This window comes from Xenopus tropicalis, chromosome 8 (assembly GCF_000004195.4).
Source record: "Xenopus tropicalis strain Nigerian chromosome 8, UCB_Xtro_10.0, whole genome shotgun sequence".
NCBI lineage: Eukaryota > Metazoa > Chordata > Amphibia > Anura > Pipidae > Xenopus > Xenopus tropicalis.
In genome coordinates this window covers 92,734,203-92,753,277 of record NC_030684.2, presented here as the reverse complement: position 1 = coordinate 92,753,277, position 19,075 = coordinate 92,734,203, and the positions used below count along the sequence as shown (strand labels likewise).

The 19,075-nt window shown below is 37.8% G+C and overlaps 1 protein-coding gene across 4 annotated transcripts in view; it reads right to left on the bottom strand.

Annotated features, from left to right (window-relative positions):
• Positions 1 to 9,897: 9,897 nt before the first annotated feature.
• LOC100145161 (uncharacterized loc100145161) overlaps positions 9,898 to 19,075 on the bottom strand; it is a 10,345-nt gene continuing 1,167 nt past the window's right edge. For 3 of the 4 annotated variants that reach the window (XM_012967997.3, XM_018096155.2, XM_012967998.3), the window contains exons 2-5: positions 15,161 to 15,886; positions 14,547 to 14,747; positions 13,830 to 14,046; positions 9,898 to 10,371 (exon numbers count right to left, since the gene is read on the bottom strand). In XM_012967997.3, the coding sequence (XP_012823451.1) occupies positions 10,185 to 10,371; positions 13,830 to 14,046; positions 14,547 to 14,747; positions 15,161 to 15,860 (1,305 nt within the window). In that variant the 5' untranslated portion in view covers positions 15,861 to 15,886 and the 3' untranslated portion in view covers positions 9,898 to 10,184. 4 annotated transcript variants of the gene reach the window in all.

Sequence of the window (19,075 nt, the reverse complement as noted above, 5' to 3'; positions counted from 1 at the left end):
AATCTAATATGATGCTTTTTATTTATCTGAACTAATTGTCTTATGATAATATTAGAACAGGATCAAGGCAGGCAGTAATGCCAGGGCTATCCCAGGCTAACTTGTGCCTATGTACTATAGGCCATATGCATCAAAGCAGGTGCAATCTAGCAATTTGCTGTTTACCACAGGTTTAAAGAGCACATATTGGTGCACTTACCCCTGTGAAAGGATTTTATAAATGAACCGTAACATATATGGTTTTTTTTAACTAGTGCAATTCCTGGAGCATGTGTGTGTAAAAACTAAAAACTCATCAAGTGATTAGTAATAATCATACTATTAAAAAACAGCTGCAAGCTACCCCCAGCTAAGCTAATGTATACAGCAGGCTAAAGCTGTCAATTACAAATATTAACAAATAAATGTATATTAACATTTAGGAAAGCACCAAAACATTGCATACAAGACAGAACACCTTAATATACATGGGCTGCTACATGCTGAGAAATTATATAGAGACCTGTCTGCCTGGCAGATTAGTAAAATGAAGGAACTTGCCACTTGCTGTCAGTTAACATGTGATACAGCATAGATCTGTAAAGCGATAGTTAAAAGCTGTGTGCTCCAGAAAACCCTCTGCTCACCATAAAAATCAATAAACGTGATTCTTTGGGAAAGGGCCCTTGCAGATTTAATGAAGGAAGGGTGTTCTACCATGAGAGTTGTAGACTACAACTCAGGGTTGATGATGGGGGCCAGTGGTTGTTTAAAACAAATAATAACTCCTTATTGAGAGAATGTAGAACAATCACTTGGAGCACAGTCACAGATAGATGCAGTGCAGTTATTCAGCCCAGACCTGATTCCTGGAGCTCCCGACGGCTGCTGTTATCCCTCCCCGCCGCACATGAAAGTAACTATATTATATGGGGAAGGGGATGGGCTGGCAGCGGAGGCCCCTTTGGGGTGTGTGGGGGCCCCTGGGGTGGCAGCCCCAGTGGGCCCTGCACCCCCCAATCTGACCCTGCACCCAGGACTCTAATATTTCTACTTCTCCTCAGTGGAGCTTCAGGCTGCTCACTAGCTTACCTTATCCTATCTCTCACTTCTGGGCCTAGCTATTATAAAACACTATCTATTATGACACTATCTTCATCTACTGGGCCTTCTTCTACCCAGGCCCTAACCTGTACCAGCCTTCCAGGAAGGAGGATTCTAAAGAAAAAGCCAGCACGCACATTGGCTTCCCCTTTTATAGAACAGAACAATGTAATCTACTTGCCAGTTACTGAATTGCCAGTAAAATACTCTAACCCAGGAAAAGGATACAGCTTTCCCTCTCAACTGTACATTAAGACCTCCACTTAGTTTTCTAAACCTTAGGGGAGTGCCTACATAAAGGGCAACTAAACATTCAGTCCCCTACAAAACAAAAAGAAGCCAAGAGGTGTAGCAATCTACAACACTGGCACATTTCTGGTACTTTTGGTGGTATAGATACCGTAAACCTCAAGAAAAATTAGGGTGTGCCATATTACACTGTGTTGAACTGAATGCACTATGAAAGGCCCCTTTCTGCATGTAAAAATATAAAAAATATACATACCTAAATAACTAGGATATATTTTAGCTTTAATGCTAATATATGCAGTAAGATGGTACTACTAAAATGTTTACCAAGCATTAAGCGCTCCTCTCTTTCTCCAACAAATAAGCCGGGTAAGAAAGAAAACACACACTTCCCCACTAATGCATTGCAAACAATAGCCCATCATAGCTATAATGTAATGTATTTCAGAACAGAGCTGTGTAAATATTTCAGCAGTGATTAGCATATCTGGGTATAAAGGGTATGTACTGCATGACTAGATATGTGCTGTGCAGTGAAGCTCAATATAATCTGCTTAAAAGAAATGAATAAATATATATTTTTCAGCCTACACCACTAAGGACATACTGGTGTGGCACATACCTGCGTTGATAATATAGCATAAACACTTGGACTAAGGAAGTCCTACTCTGGGTCAGGGTACTTTCAAATATGAGTTTGTTTATATGCTATTTAGGACATTTCAGGACTAGAAAGTAGATCAGGGAACAAGTGCTAGAGAAAGAAAACCATCAGGTGCCAACATGCTGTGTAAATACAGTATACAGTGGTGTGAAAAACTATTTGCTCCCTTCCTGATTTCTTATTCTTTTGCATGTTTGTCACACAAAATGTTTCTTATCATCAAACACATTTAACTATTAGTCAAAGATAACACAAGTAAACACAAAATGCAGTTTTTAAATGAGGGTTTTTATTATTTAGGGAGAAAAAAAATCCAAACCTACATGGCCATGTGTGAAAAAGTAATTGCCCCCTGAACCTAATAACTGGTTGGGCCACCCTTAGCAGCAATAACTGCAATCAAGCGTTTGCGATAACTTGCAACGAGTCTTTTACAGCGCTCTGGAGGAATTTTGGCCCACTCATCTTTGCAGAATTGTTGTAATTCAGCTTTATTTGAGGGTTTTCTAGCATGAACCGCCTTTTTAAGGTCATGCCACAACATCTCAATAGGATTCAGGTCAGGACTTTGACTAGGCCACTCCAAAGTCTTCATTTTGTTTTTCTTAAGCCATTCAGAGGTGGATTTGCTGGTGTGTTTTGGGTCATTGTCCTGCTGCAGCACCCAAGATCGCTTCAGCTTGAGTTGATGAACAGATGGCCGGACATTCTCCTTCAGGATTTTTTGGTAGACAGTAGAATTCATGGTTCCATCTATCACAGCAAGCCTTCCACGTCCTGAAGCAGCAAAACAACCCCAGACCATCACACTACCACCACCATATTTTACTGTTGGTATGATGTTCTTTTTCTGAAATGCTGTGTTACTTTTACGCCAGATGTAACGGGACACGCACCTTCCAAAAAGTTCAACTTTTGTCTCGTCGGTCCACAAGGTATTTTCCCAAAAGTCTTGGCAATCATTGAGATGCTTTTTAGCAAAACTGAAACGAGCCTTAATGTTCTTTTTGCTTAAAAGTGGTTTGCGCCTTGGAAATCTGCCATGCAGGCCGTTTTTGCCCAGTCTCTTTCTTATGGTGGAGTCGTGAACACTGACCTTAATTGAGGCAAGTGAGGCCTGCAGTTCTTTAGATGTTGTCCTGGGGTCTTTTGTGGCCTCTCGGATGAGTTGTCTCTGCGCTCTTGGGGTAATTTTGGTCGGCCGGCCGGCCACTCCTGGGAAGGTTCACCACTGTTCCATGTTTTTGCCATTTGTGGATAATGGCTCTCACTGTGGTTCGCTGGAGTCCCAAAGCTTTAGAAATGGCTTTATAACCTTTACCAGACTGATAGATCTCAATTACTTTTGTTCTCATCTGTTCCTGAATTTCTTTGGATCTTGGCATGATGTCTAGCTTTTGAGGTGCTTTTGGTCTACTTCTCTGTGTCAGGTAGCTCCTATTTAAGTGATTTCTTGATTGAAACAGGTGTGGCAGTAATCAGGCCTGGGGGTGACTACAGAAATTGAACTCAGATGTGATAAACCACAGTTAAGTTATTTTTTAACAAGGGGGGCAATCACTTTTTCACACAGGGCCATGTAGATTTGGAGTTTTTTTTCTCCCTTAATAACGTAAACCTTCATTTAAAAACTGCATTTTGTGTTCAATTATGTTATCTTTGACTAATAGTTAACGGTTTTTGATGAGCAGAAACATTTAAGTGTGACAAACATGCAAAAGAATAAGAAATCAGGAAGGGGGCAAATAGTTTTTCACACCACTGTATGTGTTGCATTAATTAATATCAAAGCAGACTTATATAAGGTGCAGGGTTGCACTAACATTGTTTGCCTTGGAGAGGAAAGTTCTCAAACTGCCAACAGCACGAACAATGATCCCCACTGGGTTTGTAAAATTACTGTGGCTGGTATAATGGTAGAATGGAGTGATTTCCAGAATCAGCAGTGCTCTAGGGAAAGGACATGTAATATGCTAGTCATATCCTGGAAGAAAATGCTGTGTGAATCCACTATAGTAATTCAATTAATGTAATATAATATGCAGCATAGTAATATGTCATTCCCTTCAGCAAGTTGGATTGCAAGCTTCTGCATTTGTTTGTGAAACTGGAAATATTTCCTTTAGTTGCCCAAGATATACTAATATATACTAATGGTGCTTTGTATGTGTAACCTTTTAATAAAAGCTAACATGTCTAAAATGTCATTTCCATATTCTGTTTGGTGCCTTGAATGTGTATACCACGTGCATCTAAAAGTATGGGCCATTCCTGAAATCTAGAAAAAGCACATTTCACAGCATCTGATGCATATAGCTAGTACTGTAGCACACAGACTTGCATCACCTCCACTGCCATGTTGTGCAGTTGGTATAAGCTAGGCTTATTTCAAACAGTTACATTTGCTATCCTACCTACAAAGGAAGGAGAAATTATTGTCATCTAACTGCTGCATTAAAGGCACCTCTATAATCTGGATTTTTACAAACCTGTGAAACATACAGATATTTAATTTATTAAGAATGTCCTTTTACCAGAAAATATGCATTACCTGTAATCCTGGGAAACTCACTTACATGTTGGGTGGTAGGGTGGGGAGTAATTAGTAAAGGATATACATTTTTACTGTGCCACACAGTCTCTGCTTTCCTGAAACAGATTAATTGTATTAATTGAACTAATTAGTGCTATTTAAATACAAATATACCTGGATGCATTTGCACACTGCTTTACTCTCCTTGCTGGAATCCACAGTGCAAAGAAATCTCTGGTTTTAAAGTGCTAGAGATCTTTCTGCAGACTGACAGCAGCATACAGAGCATTATTTCAGTTCATCCACCTAGCTTGTAAGTACTGTAAGTAGTTTAGAAACAAGGTAGAATTAATTTCCCTAATTTTCAGTAGTTTCCTTCATGTGGCCATGGAACAGGCAGACCCTCTTGTACTGAAAATGATCAAAATACTGCAAGTGGCAATCGCCGGTAGGTATAGGATCCCTTATCTGGAAACCCACTATCCAGAGAGCTGAAACATTACTGGATGGCCATCTCCCAGAGTCCATTTCAAGAAAAAAAAAATATTATAAATGATTTGATTTATCTCTGTAATAATAAAACAGAAGCTTGTACTTCAGGGTGACCAAGCTACATGAATCAATAATGGTGGCAAAACAATCCTATTGGGTTGATTTGATGTTTAAATGTTAAATGAAACATGGAATTTGTCCTGAATCTACTTCAGATACAGATGCTAGTCTCTTATGCCCATTTGGCCATGGAAAAGAAGAGTCTATTAATATGGTTGGATTTTTAATGTGCAATCACTGCTTTTTGTTAAGAGATATAAATGCAGATTCCATAAACTACATATTGATGTGCACAGATGTAATCTTCAGATTTAGGTCAGTGACCCACCCCAAATTTATTTTGGGGTGGCTGCCCACACAAGTACCAGCTGTAAGCAGAACACGTTTTGTTTCTTGGTGAACAAGTTTTATTTCCTGAGTTTGACAGAGATGTTGCAAGATAATAATCTAATACTTGGTCAATGGTGCAAGTGTGTAGAGCCACAGATATATTGTGTGTGGAATTCTAAAGGTCTAAACATTGATCAATACTGCGCTAGTAGTGGGTTAAAGGGTTTGCGGGATATACTGTATATATATATATATCTAACCAAGTAACCGTAACGTTGACTGTTCATACATTTTTTAATACACAATTAATTTTTTGCAATAAATCCGGTGTTGCTGGTCTTTTTTTCAATCTATATATATACATATATATATATATATATATATATATATATATATATATATATATATATATATAGCTATCTTTTCATTTTAACAGTATATGATTTTTTCTTCATTATTATGACACTTATTGCACAGCTGGATATTAGATTAAATATTTTACTACTAGAGTACAGGCACACAAAATACTTTAATTTCTTCTTTGTTTTAGCATTTTGGGTTTTTTTTTAGTCGCTCACTTAAAAAGAAGAAGAGGTACCGTTAAAACAGGTTTTGAATCTTGGTTCATTTTGTGCATAATTAATTCCCATTTTTTGCAGAATATTGCTGTATATTTGCCCAATTTACTGGAACAGGATTTGAATGGTGTGGCTCCTGGGAGTTTTCTGATTGGCACAGAGTGACAGATATGCTATATTAGAATACTTTAGATAGGAACACATCTAAAATCCAAAGCATTTTGCTAACTTGGCACACATCTAAAGCAGAAATAGTTTGCCTATCCTATGTTTAAAAGCAGTGGGGACTGCCCTTACAATTCTAACATCTTGGAGAGAAGTGATTGATGTGTTTGCAACTGTTGCCTAAATTATGATCCTGCTGCCAGGGCATTTATTACCGTGGGGGCTGCCTGCTGATTGCAAAAACTCTATTTGGCTTTGCTCCACTGCTCAGCAAAACCCAAATCAATCTTTCTTGTGTGACTGGTACTAACTGGATGTGCATGCTTGAGTGGGATTGGCTCTCTGGCTACGCCTGTTTATTGCAGCACGGCTTAAGAAGCTTTTTATTAAAGATAGCCTAAGTCTAACCACCGACAGCTGCACTGCATAATGTTTATATAAACTCATAAGATAGTGTATAATATGGCTTCCATCTCTAAACAGGATGGCCTAACCCTAAATCCATTACCGAGTGCTGCAACATATATCACTCATATATACGAGCACAAACAGAAAAGAACTGAAAGAAATGCTGGATACCTGCATATTAATAGTGGAAAAGGTTTGTATTAGCATTCATTATTAATACAAGTCACTAACAGCTGTGAATATTTGGGCCTTTTGTAGCTGCAAAAGGGTTTTTTTCCAGTCTGTGTCATCTGCAATTACATTCCAAAACTATTGCTCTGTGAGGCTACAATTGTATTGGTATTGCTACTTTTCATTACTTATTATTTTATCTTTTATTATATATCTTTCTCTCATGTCCTCTCCTATTCATATTCCAGTGTCTTATTCAAGGTAATTATGTTGCTAAGGTAATTAGGACCCTAGCAACCAGATAACTGCTGAAATTCCAAACCAGAGAACAAAAAGTAAAATAATTATAAAACCACAAATAATAGTACTGTGAAGGTACAGAAAGTTTGCTTGACCAGAGAACATGGCTGAGGTTACATTATTTATACAATTCCCTTCCATCTGCTGCTGTGGAATGAACTCAGTAATATGGGAGTCCTGGAAAGATATACATATATACATTAAGAGTAATATTTATCTCAAATATGGAAAAAGCTCAATTCATATACTGTGGAATGCTTTAAAACGTATTGTACTGTAAACTCAAATACCCACAAATGTAGGTTTATCAAGCATGTTAGTGCTGTTTATTGTGTGGTCAGGAAGTTGTTACAGAATAAAATAGATATTAGACACCTGATTATTATATAAACCAGTTACATTGTACCTGTGAATCAGAACCATCCCCATGTCTTTTTTTATTGCACAATGTGATGCACCAACCAACCATATCACGATTGAAAAGGAAATACAAAAGAAAAATTAAAAAAAAACTAAAGGGAGAAGCAGAAAAGTATCATCTACCAATATAGAGAATGCTCTAACAGCCTCATTGTCCTGCTGTTACTACAATATGGGATCCATTATCCAGAAATCCATTATCCAGAATGTTACAAATTACAGAAAGGCCCTTACCCATAGACTCCATTTTAATCAAATAATTCTGCTTTTAAAAGTGATTTTGCAGATCTTCAATCCTAAAGGGCTGTGACTGACTTGGGTTGGTAAAAAAAATCCCAAAACATAATAAGCAGGATCTGTAGCTTACATATTTTTTTTAGCATTAAAGGAGACATATCCTATAAAAATTATGTATGTACCAGAGAATTATACTACTCTATAGAAGGATTGTGCTTAAAAAAAGTTGTTTCTGACTGATTTATTGAGAAATTCCACAAAAACCCCACTAGTCCCACCTATCTGTGCCATTTCCTGCTGGCTGAATTCTCTGATTGAGCTGGGGCCCTCTGTACACTGCACTGTAGGATAGGAACCAATCAGCAGCTAGGCTGACCTGATAGGAAACTGAAGCCTGTCTCTGCTTGTGTGACTGCAGGGCTGTGATTGGCTATCCCCCTCCTACTGTGCTTCTGGCAGGGACCGTTAGGACACACCCACTCTTCATTTCACACTGGATGAAGTGATATGATTTATAGGGAGTTCCAATAAAGGGGCCATTTTTACAGAGAGGATTCATTTTTAGCACAAAGTGAAACCAGCACCATATATTATTCATAATTGAAATTAGGGTTTTTCCCATTTATCCAATATGTCTCCTTTAATTCTATGCTAAAGGATGCATGAAATACAGTATTTGCTTCAGGATTTGAGCAAATACCAGCAATTTTGCCAGGATTTGTGTGCAGAGATCTCAATAAACAAGAATGTTATTAGCACATCTGCTTGATTGGAGTGTCATCTGTTACAGTTTATTTTTTGCCAGGATTTGGTCTCTCCTTAGTGCTTAGTTAAGCTGAATCTGAACCCTTTAGGGCGAAGACACATGGAGCAATTTAACCGCCACAGACTAATGTACAAGTCACCACGACTAATTGTGAGCTGATTTACGCTGCGGAAACTAATCTCCCTGTGTGTCTTTGCCCTTAAGTCAAGTGAATTTAAGCCTCTCCACAACTAAAGACAACACTTTTTTAAGAAAATAAAATTTTTATTGTGAATTTGCTTTAACTTGAATATGCAACTTAAAATTCAGATGCAGCTTGAAATGTGGCTGAATCCTAAAATGATTTATTTGGTGCATCCCTGCTGCTTTATACAATAAAAAATTTTCCACATCAATTATGTTCTCAATTAAAATCTTTTGTGATTGCACCAGTAATACAAATTTAGAATTAAATAGAAGTGTCTATACAACACCAGTCTGAATATGCAGTGCACATAACCTCTGTTTTTAAAAGCCAATACAAATAAAAAGCTTTATCTTTAGAATTTGTTTTTAGTTGTGTACACATTTAGCGCCTCTGCCATGCATCAATGGGATTCTGAGTTCAATTTCAGCCTGTGCAATGTCTGAAAGGGGTGTGTATATTCTCTCAGTGTCTGTGTGGGTTTACCCACCAGTTTGCCCACACACTCTAAGGCCACATGTGCCAGATTCCCAGGGTGAGAGTCCGCTCCTATGTTTGAATCAGCACTCTTCTCTGTCTGCATCCTGAGCCATTTTGTTGGCCAAGGTGCAGGCACATGGAGCAGAATACAGCTCTGAACCACACAAGTATTTTGTGCCTGGCAGATTCTTGGCCAGATTTATCCATGTGGCATTAGCATAAAGGTTAATTTGCTCCTGTTAAAAAACTCATCCTATTGTGTGTGAGCGTTATGGGGACCTTCGATTGGAACGCCACTGGGCAGGGGCCAAGGTGAATGGGAAACAGTGTCTGGAAAGCATTGAGTATACATGCCAGCAATATGTAAATAACAGAATTACACAGCTCTTAGAGACTGATACAAAGCCTTACGTCAAACATTATCATTTGTTTGTCAAACTATGTGTGTTGTAGAGGTGTCTAAGCAAACTAAAACAAGGTCTGCATTTCACAAAGTGATTTAAAAAGAGGTTTCAAGAATAGTTGTTGCAGTACCATTTTAAACCTGATAACTTCTTTCATAAGACAACAAAAGAACAGAACCAACGGCATTTTTGCTGCAGGTAAACACACTGATATTGAAATGGAACGGCCCTTGTATTAAACCTCTGAATTAAGTATACCCCTTCATTTAATAAGCTGAGAGAGCTCAGCAACAAATAGTTAATAAGCAGCAAATACTTCCTTTGACAACCACTGCACCAGAACTGCCTTTAGAAACACACCAGCGACACCACCCACTTGTTGTAGCACTTTATTGCTCTTAGCAGATTGCATACAGTGACCCTGTTTTATACTCAAATTCTAATTTTATAAATCATGAAAAAATAAAGATTTTTTTTTAAAATTATAATAAATCCAGGTCTTTGTCCTGTTGATTTTGGCTATTGCATAAGATTACAAAATAAATAAAAACAGATTTGAATTCTTTATAAATAATTTTCATAGGTATAGTTTGTTAGCAGTCTGAAGTGGTTTGTAAAGCTGATAGACAAGGAATCCCAACTGTAAGGAAAATTTCTCCATCACCAGCAGCAGTATTGTGCATTCTCACTTGGCCTGTTGAGTATTAAAGAAACTCTGTTGCATGTAATCTTTTTAAAAGCAAGTATAGCTTCTGGAGTCAAATGCTGATTGTTTGAAATATCAAGAACTCGCAAAGAGTACAGGTTGGCCAGCACCACTAATGCTTCTTCCGTCAGCCTGGCATTACTGAAACGACAAAGCAAATATTTGAAAATAACTAAAACACAACAAATGGGAACAACGTTGGTAAGCAATTTATTTTCCTAATTACTTACATCACAGCAAACTGTGTGTTAGGGTTAGCCAGGTTTTGTTTTTTTCTTACTTTTTTCAGGACAGCAAATTAAAAAAATACCCCATCCATCAACCTAACTGACTTTCAGACTGGGTCTGAACATCATTGTTGCGTTACCTTTGACTTACATTGTCATACTCTAAAAAGCTTTTCAATTGTCAATAGCATTACGTAAGTCAAGTTTTGTTAGATCTCCAAATTTTTTGTGCACACCACAGACAAGGATGGGAAACCTTTATTATGCAAATGTGCAGTGCATGTAGTGCTCTATATATAGTTAGGTCCATCCATATTTGGGCAGTGACACCATTTTCCCCAATTTGGCTCTGTATGGCCCTCAATTTTGATCATTTGCAATGCATTAGTTCAAAATCCAGCTTAAAGTCTAGAACCCATGGGCATTACCATAGGCTGGGTTACCTCCCTTGCTAGGCCTTCACTGTGGCAATCTTCAGTTGATGTTTGTTCGTTGCTCTTTATGCCTTCATATTTGTCTTCAGCAAGCAAAAAGTGGATTAAGGTCAGATGACTGACTCGGACATTGAACAATATAGTTTTCCTTCAAAAAGTTTTTTCTCTTCCTCTGTAGTGCCATTCTATCATTTTTGCAGCAATTGGCTGAACCAAAGTACATAGTATAGACCTAAAATTAAGAATTCATCCTGCTGCTTCCAAAAATCAACAAATACTGGTGGCCCAGTTCAAGTGGCAGCCATATATGCCTATACCACAACACTGCTTCCACTATGTTTTACAGAAAAAGTGGTGTGCTTTGGATCATGAAAAAATCCTTCCCTTCTCTATACTATTTTCTTTCCATCATTCTGGTACACGTTCTTACTTTCATCTGTCCAAGGAATACTGTTTCAAAAAAAAAAAAAAGTTTCCTGGCAAAGACTAAGCTAGCCTTCCTGTTCTCGAGGCTAATCTATGGATTGCATCTTCTGGTAAACACTCTGTATTTATTTTTATAAAGTCTTCTCTTGCCTGCTGATATGGACAGTTGGGCACTGTGGCCATACAGGCCTTTTTGTGTTTTGAGCTCATCAGTGCACCTCTTTTAAAGAAACAGTAACACCAAAATGAAACAGCTTTAAAGTAATTCAAATATAATATACCGTTGCCCTGCACTGTTAAAAGTTGTATGTTTTCTTCGGAAACCCTACTATAGTTTAGAAACAAGCTGATGTGTAGCCATGGGAGTAGCGATTCAGTTTAAAAAGGTCAGCTTATACAGCAGATAAGCTCTGTTTTACAGTGCTCATCTGTTATTTAAAGGGATTCTGTCATGATTTTTAGTGGCATACATTTTATTTCTAAATTACACTGTTTACATAGCAAATAATTCACTTTACCATTTAACATTCTATTTTTGAACCAACAAACATATTTATTTTTAGTTGTAATACTGGTGTGTAGGCAGCCATCTCAGTGCATTGTGCCCGAGTCTGAGAAAGAATTTCAAAAAGAGTCAGTGCTACAGGTTAGAACTGCTTTCAGGTAACCTATTGCTTCTCCTACTCACTTGTAACTAGAGGAGTCTCAAGCCGGACTTGGATTTCTTACTATTGAGTGCTATTCTGATACCTACTGGGAGCTGCTATCTTGCTCCCTTTTCTGGGAGCTGCTGGGAGGGGTGATATCACTCCAACTTGCAGCTCAGCAGTAAAGTGTGACTGAAGTTTATCAGAGCACAGGTCACATGGCTGTGGCACCTTGGGAAATAAAAACCATGGCTATCCCCATGTGAAATTTCACAAATTTCCTAGTGCAAATTCCACACTTGGAATCAACTTCAGATTTTTTTTATAAAATTATTTTAATTATTTTATTATAAATCATTATAATAAAATAATGATGAAGCTGCCCAGACCTGGCCAAGGAACAGCTTTTGTCAGTCAATTGTCCAATTACTTTTGGTTCCTTGAAAAGGCGGAGACTGCATATAAAAATTCTTAAATACCTAAACCATTAACCCAAATTGTTTTTAAGCACCCCCTAAGGTTAAATCTGACACTCTGCACTTTCATTATATAACTTTAATATTCTTAGCAAAAAGCTAAATAATAACTTTGTAAATATTTCTGGGTGCTAATAATAATAAAATACATAAATGTCACAAAACAAAAAAGTGGTCTTGCACAGAAACCTTCATTTATCTATATACTGTATATATTGTATACATATATGACCATATTTTCTATAAAGACACCCATGGAAATGTGCCTAGGGGAGCAGCCCTAGAGTCTATAAAAATCCCCCAGCTTGATATTTATTTCTAAATTAGGCAGGAGAGCCGAAGGTTATCTCTCTCCTCCACAGGTGAAAGGGTGGGACCAGCCAGATATTCAGATAGTAAAGCTGTAGTGTGTGATACTAGGTACATTTGGTGAAGAACATTTTAGGGGGTGGGGTCCCCCTCTTCTCCAGCACCCCTCAATCTCCAACCAAAAACTGATGTCAGCAAAAGTAATTCTAAACAACTTTTCCACATTTGCTTATTTATAAAATGGATTTAAAAATTGTCAGTGTAATTGAAACTGAAAGCAGAATTTGTTTAGGATTTTTCATTCTCTACAAATAACTTTAAAGCCACTAAAAATATTTTTAAATTAATGTATAATGGTAAATTGTTTAAATTACATTTTCTTTTCAATAGGCAAAACAGATTTTGTGTAAGAAGCATTAAGGGGTGCCTGGCTCTACATACAGTATAGCTTAAGCATTAAACGTAATGGCATACAGGTATTTAATTACCATGGGTCATATACTACTGACCACTGAGAAGATCCCTTAGTAATACATTTGCAACTGTATGTTTTCCATGACTCCTGCAGAGGGGTACTCAAAACACTTCCACTATTGGTAATGGAATGTAACCCACAATTAGACTGACCATTTTTTTAAATTATCTGTAAACAGGGCTGACCTAAGTGACAAAATGGACCTTAATCCATCAGGAATGCAAAACATACTTCAGGTATCGGACCCCTTATCCGGAAACCCATTATCCAGAAAGTTCCAAATTACGGAAAGGCCATCTCCCATAGACTCCATTTTAATCAAATAATTCACATTTTTAAAAATGATTTCCTTTTTCTCTGTGGTAATAAAATAGTACCTTGTACTTGATCCCAACTAAGATATGATTAACCCTTATTGGGGGCAGAACAATCCTACTCGGTTTAATTACTGTTTAAATAATGTTTTTAGCAGACTTTAGGTAGGAGATCTGAATTACGGAAAGACCCCTTATCTGGAAAACCCCAGGTCCCAAGCATTCTGGATAATGGGTCCCATACCTGTACTGATTTCTGTTAAAACCATATGTATACATTTTACCACATACCTGAGGTAGAGACTTTGCAGTTTTGGAAATAAACAAGGGAAACGTTTAATGATCTCTTCATCATATCCATGTGAAAAACTCAAGTTCAGGCACTTTAATTCACTGGTACTCTGGGAGATGCACTTTAGAGTTGCATTACAGATCTTTGTTCCCACAACACTCAATTTTTCTAACTTGGAAGTGATGGGTCCCAAAAATGGTTCAAAGGGAGCAGCCCCTGGTAAAAAAATTAAAACAGTACATGTTAGTTAAGAAGACAGCTGCTTACTTCCCTGTGTTAAATGCATTTTTCAGTTGGGATCGAAATAAACATCTTTAAATGTAATCTACAGCAGCCAACATGGGCCTAAAGCCAAAGCATGTGAGCCCACCCCTAATATAATTGTGGTATGCAAACATGCAATAGCAAAAAAAAAAAAAAAGTCCCGCACCTGATAGGAAAGAGGGGGAGTGAAGCCAACTGGGAATACTTTCCCCTTGCCAAGCTTTAACAGCCATTGAGGTTCCAGGGAAAATCTGGATCTCACGCCATGGACAAGGTAATAGAAGGTTCCAACCCTGGAGGCACAGGGAGGATATGAGAAGACATAGTGGCGGAAAGGTCAGATAAGTGACAGGGAAAGGAGAAAAAATGTTGCACTTAAATTTTTTTAAAAGTTGGTTTTATGCGACTTATGTCGGTTATTGTGGATCTTAAATGAGGAGACAAAGTCTTACATTCAATCTTTAGCTCAATCAGGTTAGGGAGCTTCATAAAGATAGCTTCAATGAAATCTTCATGCTGCAAGTATTTGTAATGCCGCAGACAAACAGAGGTTAGGGTAGACAGCTGATCAAATGCATTGGCTGAGAGACTTGCACAGCTTGAATTTAGCAGTTCCAGTTTCTGGAGTTGCAGTCTTGGGATACAAGGTATTTCTACATTTAAACAAAATAAAATAAGTCAGAATTATTATGTTATTACAGTCCACCATTATCTCAAGCAGAAAAAGGGGTGAAAAAACTTTCCCTATTGCATTGAAAAAGTGACAATTATTGTGTCTGTCCATCATCATCATCATCATCAGAAGTAAACATCCCTCACCTATAATCATATAACTATACAGGTACGTATACACTATACTTTGCTTTTAGGCAAATATAAACAATTTGTATTCTGACATATATTTAAATAAAGGGTACTTTTCACCAAAGAGCTGCTTAATATGCATGCTTTTAGCAATAAACATGCAAAATATATGTAGAAAACATCTTTCCGACTTTACTGTAACATCAAACAAGACATTCAACTTTCTCAAATATCATTTATATACTACCAGATAACAACTTACCATCAGCTGCTAATATAAAATGGTCTGGCCTATTAAAGCACAGAGACAGCTTCCATTTATTCATATTGCCAACTGCCAGGGAAAGCTCTTGAAGTTTTGGAAGTCTAAAAAGGATATACTGTAGAGCCCTTTCAGGCACAGTACCATCTTTTGAATGAAGAGACAGGGAATAGAGGTTTTGAAGTAAAACAATGCTAGTCAGTGGGAGAGCATTTGAGAAAAACACTTTACATAAAGATAAATGTGTAAGTTGCTGAAAATTAACAATTTCTGAAAATATATCATGGTCTGACACATGGGAACAGTCTGTTAAATGCAACTGTTTTAGATTCACAAGTGGTCTTAGCCCTTGAAGGATCTCTCCTTTCAAACAGGAGTCCATTCTGACAGTGGAAAGATCAGGCAATGAAAGGGTCATCTTCTTAAACTGCTTCAGAGTTACTTTAGTCACCTCCACTGAGCAGATCTTTCGGCTCTGAAGTGTGTCCCAGAATTTAGCATTGAAAATTCCTATACTCCTAAAAAGAATAGTACTGTTTTTCCATAAAGATGGATGGTCAACCAGAGTCCGTAAATAAGTGCATGTGGCCCGAACATTTGCCTTTTCTGATGGTGAAAGGTACGTAAAAATGTGCAAAAGGATCTCCTGAGGAAGCTGAAGCCATTGAATAATTGGCATTTTTAAGGAATTGTGCGACATTTCAAGTACATAACTTTGTCACAAACCTAAAACACAAAATCAATAAGAAACGTTAGATTATTAAAAGGGAAATGTGAAACAAGAATCTCTCTTTTTGGTTTTTGGCCAGTTTCTCTATAGTGACCAATTAAAAGCAAATTAAAATTTAGCATTGCAGATGTGTAAAATAATATTAGAAGATGGATGTTGTATACACATTACATTTGCAAGTCTTTCCATTATTCTGCAGATGTTATTATAGCATGAGAAAGATGTCATGCATTTCAGTGTTGCTGGAACATGGGCGATATTAGCAAGGTGTTTATAGTAATATATGGACCATTAAAGGCCAGTATATTATTATTTATATTGTGGTGACATCATTTGCAGTGCAATACAGAAATTATACATGACCATCAATATAATTACCTGCCCCAATGGAACTTAAACCTACGGTCCCTACATATTCATTCACTAGGGTAATTTCATCAGAAACGAATTAACCGTGCTGTTTTTGGAACCCATGAAACCTATGCAAGAATGGGCAGATAATAGAAAATCCTTCCAGACAGTGTCCTAGCTTGAAACAAACCTAAGACTAGCACTGTTATGCAACAGTTAAGTATAGCCCCTTTTTCCAACATTAATTCAGTTAAAACAATATGCAAACAGTATTTTCTGTACTAGACAGGCCAACATCTGATATTCTGCTCCTACAAACTGGAATGTAACTGCAACAAATCTCCTTTGTTTCTTACTATTGAGTACTATTCTGATATCTACTGGGAGCTGCTATCTTGCTACCTTCCCATTCTTCTGCTGATCGGCTACTGGGAAAGGGGGGGTCATGATATCACTCCAACTTGCAGCTCAGCAGTAAAGTGTAACTGAAATTTATCAGTGCACAGGTCATGTGGCTGTGGCTGTGGCACCCTTGGAAATAAAGAACATTGCCCCATGTGAAAAAAATCTGTGTTTTTGAAAAACTAATTTCAATGCAGGATTCTGCTGGAGAGGCTCTATTAACTGAAACTAAAACTTTTTCCCATGATATTATTCCTTTAAGTTCAATAAAAGATTTTGCCTTGTTTAGTAGAAGAAATTGGAAAAAAATTAAAAAACCAAATTAATACAAGTATTTTGTAAACTAATGTTAGAAAGGTGGAATAGTCACCCTTTAGGGCTCTGGCACACGGGGAGATTAGTCACCCGCGACAAATCTCCCGTGTCTCGGGCGACTAATCTCCCCTGATTGCCATCCCACCGGCGAAAATGTAAATCGCCGGTGGGATGGCATACGCGGTGGCGCGATTTCACTGATATCGCGCCGCCGCGTATGCCATCCTACCGGCGATTTACATTTTCGCCGGTGGGATGGCAATCCGGGGAGATTAGTCACCCGCGAACAGGGAGTTTTGTCGCGGGCGACTAATCTCCCTGTGTGCCAGAGCCCTTAAAAGTATGATCTGATATCATAAACATAGTCAAAACTTAAGAGCAAAGGAAAAAAAAACCCATATGTAACCCTCTTTGTGCTTAAAGCCTATGCACTAGGTGCAGTTACTTAAAATGTATTACTGTATATACTCGAGTATAAGCCTAGTTTTTCAGCACCCAAAATGTGCTGAAAAAAAATCACCCTCGAGTCGGGTGCCATGGGTCCCTCTAGACTAGCACCCTCTCTCCTTTGTGTGCAAATTAGGCCACCTGCAACCAGACCCTCCAGTGCCCTGGCCTAGGCTCCCACTAGCAATACTCATTTCCCCTTACATCCCTCCGGGACTGGGTCTGCTGCCAGTTTGCCAATGTGCAATGAGCGTGGGGTAGTACTCATATTGTTTTTGTTGACCCTCTTCTCGCTTACAGAGCTAGTTTACTGTTTTTCTTTGAAATAAATATTGAAAAACATATACCCCACTGATGCCTCAATTAATGTAATTTTATTGGTATTTATTTTGATTATTAAAACTTAGCAGTAGCTGCTGCATTTCCCACCCTAGGCTTATACTCGAGTCAATAAGTTTTTCCAGTTTTCTTTAAAAAATTAGGTACCTCGGCTTATATTCGGATCGGCTTATACTCGAGTATATACGGTACATAAGTCTGTTAGCTGGGTATAATGGGTCTTGGCTGCCAGACACTATGTTTTTATGTATTTATTTAATATATTCTGTTTGGTTAAAAAGACAAACTACTCAAGTTACAACACTAAAAGCTATAGCATACAGAATGAAGCATCAGAGTAATAACAGACCCATAATCAGCAGGGTATGCATGACTGGGCACCTATAAGCATACAGTTGACAGCAAGTTTGGGCGCCCTTTACAAAATTATACATTGATATTTGATTGGGTGCTGGGTAGGCATGAAATGCGTTGGGCTCTCCATTTGGGGTTGTTGATGCTTTTAATGGAATAAAATAAATTTAATAGTAGTAATGGAGTCTTTAATATTTATATGCATTACCCTCTTTTGATCGCTAGGGGGTTTGTAATAATACTACTCTATTTAGTCTTCACAAATTCAAATTAAGTTTTGTTCTTGGACCTTTGCTTTAGTTTTTAACTTTGCAATATACATGCATTACAAATGTATATTGGTTTGGGAGTTATTTGTATATATAATTGCCATTAGAAACAGTTTTGTCTGTCCTTTTCTATTCTTTGCCCTGGTGGCTTTGACTTTTGAAACAAAGTAACACAAACCAGCAGACTGACAGACCTGTCTTGAGGGAGGAGACTGTCCTTTGTAACATGTTCAGCAAATGCTTCTTTCAATACAAAAAACTTTTAAAGCACTAAAAAAAATCATACTGGAAAGTTGCTTAGAATCATGTTTTCTTTTATTAGGCAAACACGCCTAGGGTGGAAGCTTTAGAGCAGGGATCCCCAATCTTTTATACCTGTGAGCAACATTCAAATGAAAAAAAGTGTTGGGGAGCAACACAAGCATGGAAACAGTTCCTGGGGGTGCATATAAGAGCTATAATTGGCTATTTGTTAGCCCCTATGTGGACTGGAAGCCTATAGAAGGCTCTGTTTGGCTTTACACTGGGTTTAATGCAATCAACACTTGCCTCCAAGCCAGAAATTCAAAAATAACTACCTGCTTTGAGGCCCCTGGGAGCAACACCCAAGGGGTTGATGAGCAACATGTTGCTCATGAGCCACTGGTTGGGGATCACTGCTTTAGAGGGTGGCCCTGGGTGCCTATAATTATGTGTGAAAAATTCTCC